This window comes from Spodoptera frugiperda, chromosome 5, assembly GCF_023101765.2.
Source record: "Spodoptera frugiperda isolate SF20-4 chromosome 5, AGI-APGP_CSIRO_Sfru_2.0, whole genome shotgun sequence".
Classification (NCBI taxonomy): domain Eukaryota; kingdom Metazoa; phylum Arthropoda; class Insecta; order Lepidoptera; family Noctuidae; genus Spodoptera; species Spodoptera frugiperda.
In genome coordinates this window covers 5819599-5823389 of record NC_064216.1, presented here as the reverse complement: position 1 = coordinate 5823389, position 3791 = coordinate 5819599, and the positions used below count along the sequence as shown (strand labels likewise).

At 39.2% G+C, this 3791-nt stretch overlaps 1 protein-coding gene across 1 annotated transcript; it reads left to right on the top strand.

The window, feature by feature from the left end:
- The first annotated feature begins 317 nt into the window (after positions 1 to 317).
- On the top strand, positions 318 to 3414 carry LOC118272270 (basic juvenile hormone-suppressible protein 2). Its single transcript, XM_035588668.2, has 5 exons — positions 318 to 485; positions 826 to 959; positions 1076 to 1909; positions 1993 to 2165; positions 2275 to 3414. The coding sequence occupies exons 1-5, from the start codon at positions 404 to 406 to the stop codon at positions 3302 to 3304; spliced, it is 2253 nt and encodes a 750-aa protein (XP_035444561.1). The 5' UTR covers positions 318 to 403; the 3' UTR covers positions 3305 to 3414.
- The last annotated feature ends 377 nt before the right edge of the window (positions 3415 to 3791 follow it).

Here is a 3791-nt window from a genome sequence, read left to right as displayed (position 1 = left end):
TTAACAGTTTTTTTTTTAATATTTATATACTAAAACAAAGTCTATTGTTTGTTTCCTAATTATTGCTGGTTTCTGTTTCTATACCAACCATTAAAAATAGGGTCACATGAGGTTGAATGAAAATTTCAACAGGTGCTACTTTACAGAACAATTCATACGATGATTGTATCATACAATTCTATTTATACAACAATAAAATAAAATAATAAATAAAGTGCAATGTCTCTTTGTACTTGATGTTCAAACAATTATTGTTTTGCCTATACTTTTATTACATTGTAACGCCCTATAATAAAATATCAGTATCGGGTACTTAGTTTTTTGATTACAGAAATGGACTAGTATAAAAGGGGATGGATTTGTAGTAGGAGCACAGTTGATCTCGGATCGAGTCGACTCCACGATGAGGGCTGTACTGTTACTAGTTGTGGGCCTGGCCAGCTTGGCCATGGCTACGCCTGTAACTGATGACAACAGGGACCTAGGTAATAAAAAATAACATTTTATTTAGTGTAATATACATTGTTGGACTGTTTGTGATGATCTTTCCACTTTTAGGGTCCCGTAGCCAAGTGGCAAAAAACGGAACCCTTATAGATTCGTCATGTCTGTCTGTTTGTCCGTCCGTATGTCACAGCCATTTATTCTTCTTCTTAGCAGCCGCATATTAAAATTTCTCCCAATTTTTCCTATGAGCTGACAATTTAATGTAATGTTTCCTTGCCTAATGGTAATAGAATCGCGTTTTGTAATTCAGTTGAATATGATGTTAAAGAGTTTTGAAATGATTTGCAAGTTAAAATGTTTGTTTCTAACTTCTTCTAGTGACATTGGACATTAAGCAACGGCAGATGATTATTTTGAAATTACTGAACCATGTGATGGAGCCCTTGATGTACAAGGATCTGGAAGAAATAGGCAAGAACTACAAAATCGAGGAAAACATTGACTGCTATGTTGTAAGTCTTATTTGCATGAATTAACTTTATATTTAAAAATCGTGTTTTAACTTAAAATTTAATGAGAAACCGTGTTCTATGTCTTGTACACTGACCATAAATATATTAAATTTCAGAAAACCGATGTTGTGAAGACTTTCGTCAAAATGATGAAGGTTGGTTTCCTGCCCCGTGGAGAGATCTTCACCCTGCACATTGACCGCCAACTCAAAGAGGTCGTCACCATGTTCCACATGCTGTACTATGCCAAGGACTTCACCACTTTCATCAAGACCGCCTGCTGGATGCGCCTGTACCTCAACGAAGGCATGTTCGTATACGCTCTCACCGTGGCTGTCAGACACCGTGAGGACTGCAGGGGTATCATCCTGCCTCCTCCCTACGAGATCTATCCATACTACTTCGTGCGCGCTGATGTCATCCAGAAGGCATACTTACTCAAAATGAAGAAGGGATTATTGGACCATAAACTTTGTGACTTCTACGGAATCAAGAAGACCGACAAAGACGTCTACATAATCGATGAGAACATCTATGACAAACGTGTATACCTCTGCGACGAAGACAAACTCCGCTACTTCACTGAAGACATTGACCTGAACACTTACTACTACTACTTCCACATCGACTATCCATTCTGGATGAAGGACAGATTCATGGACAAAATGAAGACCAGGCGCTTTGAGCTTACAGTATACATGTACCAACAGATCCTTGCGAGATACTACATGGAGCGTCTTTCCAACGGTTTGGGCAAGATTAAGGAGTTCTCCTGGCACAAGACCATTAAGAAGGGATACTGGCCATGGCTGAAACACCACAACGGTGTTGAATTCCCTGTGAGATTCGACAACTATGTTATTGCTCACGACTACAACCGTGACGTCATTCGCTTGTGCGACGAGTATGAGAGAATCATAAGGGATGCTATCATCAAGGGCTACATTGAAGTGAGTATTCTATCTATAATGAAAAGTTGAATTTGCTTCTAAGAGAGAATTATGTAACTAAATTGTACTTTCACTATTTTTAGATTAACGGTGTAAGGCTGGAACTGAATAAGTATAAGGATATGGAGACTCTTGGAAGATTAATCTACGGTAAAATTGACAAGCTTGATGTTGACAGAGTTACTGTAGACTCATACCGCTACTTACTGATCGTCATGAAGGCCGCCCTGGGTCTTAACACTTTCCATTCAGACAAGTAAGTTTCTTGTATAACCATTTAATTTTTTGTCTAACGTATTACGCATGTTACTTTCCGATATTGATTTTCTCCCCCCTTATATTGATCAAAATTTTTACTTTTACAGATACTTCGTGGCACCTTCCATTTTGGACCATTACCAGACCGCTCTCCGTGACCCAGTATTCTACATGCTACAGAAACGTATTATTGACTTGGTGTGCTTGTTCAAGCTGCGTCTGCCTAGCTACACCAAGGAGGACCTCTACTTCCCTGGTGTCAAGATCGACAACGTGAACATTGACAGGCTCGTTACTTACTTCGATGACTACCTGATGGACATGACCAACGCTGTATACCTGACTGAAGATGAACTCAAGAAGACCAAATCCGACATGAAATTCTTCGTCCGCAAACGCCGCCTCAATCACCAGCCCTTCAAGTTTACCTTCGATGTCATATCTGACAAGGCTGTCGACTGTGTCGTAAGAATCTTCTTTGGACCTAAGAAGGACAACATGGGCCGTCTCATTGACATCAACATCAACCGCCTTAACTTCGTTGAATTAGATACCTTCCTATACAAACTGACCACTGGCAAGAATACGATCGTCAGGAACTCTTATGACATGCACAACCTGGTCCGTGACCGCATCATGACCCGTGACTTGTGGAAGAAGGTTGAATCCATCACTGACATGAGGGACTTCCTCGTTAAGGACTTGAGGAACTACCACACTGGTTTCCCAACTAGACTTCTGCTTCCTAAAGGTTTCGTTGGTGGTATGGACGTAGTGTTCTACGTTATTGTCACACCATTGAAACTGGTTGACAACGTTGACATGAACGTTTTGGACACCGACCGCAAGGACTTGGTGCGTGACTTCAGGTCAACGGTTCTTCTGGACAAGATGCCTCTTGGCTTCCCCTTCGACCGTCGCATTGACATCGGTAACTTCTTCACACCTAACATGAAGTTTGTGGATGCTAAGATCTACCACAAGAAGATGACTTGTGACATGAAGACCAGGTGGAACCGCTGGGTGCTGAAGAACTACAACTGGGTCGAATGGAGCTCAATTGAGGCTGACACGTACTTTGTTGACACTGACATCAACATGAAAGTTGACCGCAACGTAAACTTGGTTGATCTGTAAACATGTCCCTGATATATCTATATTATGTATTAAAATATGTATGTATTTTTCTTTCCTTCACTGTTATAAATGCAAACTAAAAACCAAAAAATATATTTTTTAAATATTTATTAAGGTTTTTATTTCTGTTCTTTTTTGTCATTCAGGTATTTGGATCAAATAAGGTATTGAGCAACAATACTACCTAGAAAACATCAATCTGTAAATCATATTTCACATCACACAGTAGTCATCGCTAAATAAGCGCTACTGCTTTGAGTATCTTTACTTAGAAATCATCCCAAGTAAACGATGTAAAAGCAAAGTCGTTAAAATGTTTAACAAATACGAATATTACGAACAAAAGTTCCAAAACACGACCCCTCCAAAATAGCTTAGTTATAGAAAAGACGAAGATACCGATTTTATTTACTTTGATACTGTTACTTTTACGCTTTTAAGAAGTTTAATGATAATAAAAGCTGTCACTTCTATAGAAATTTCTAAA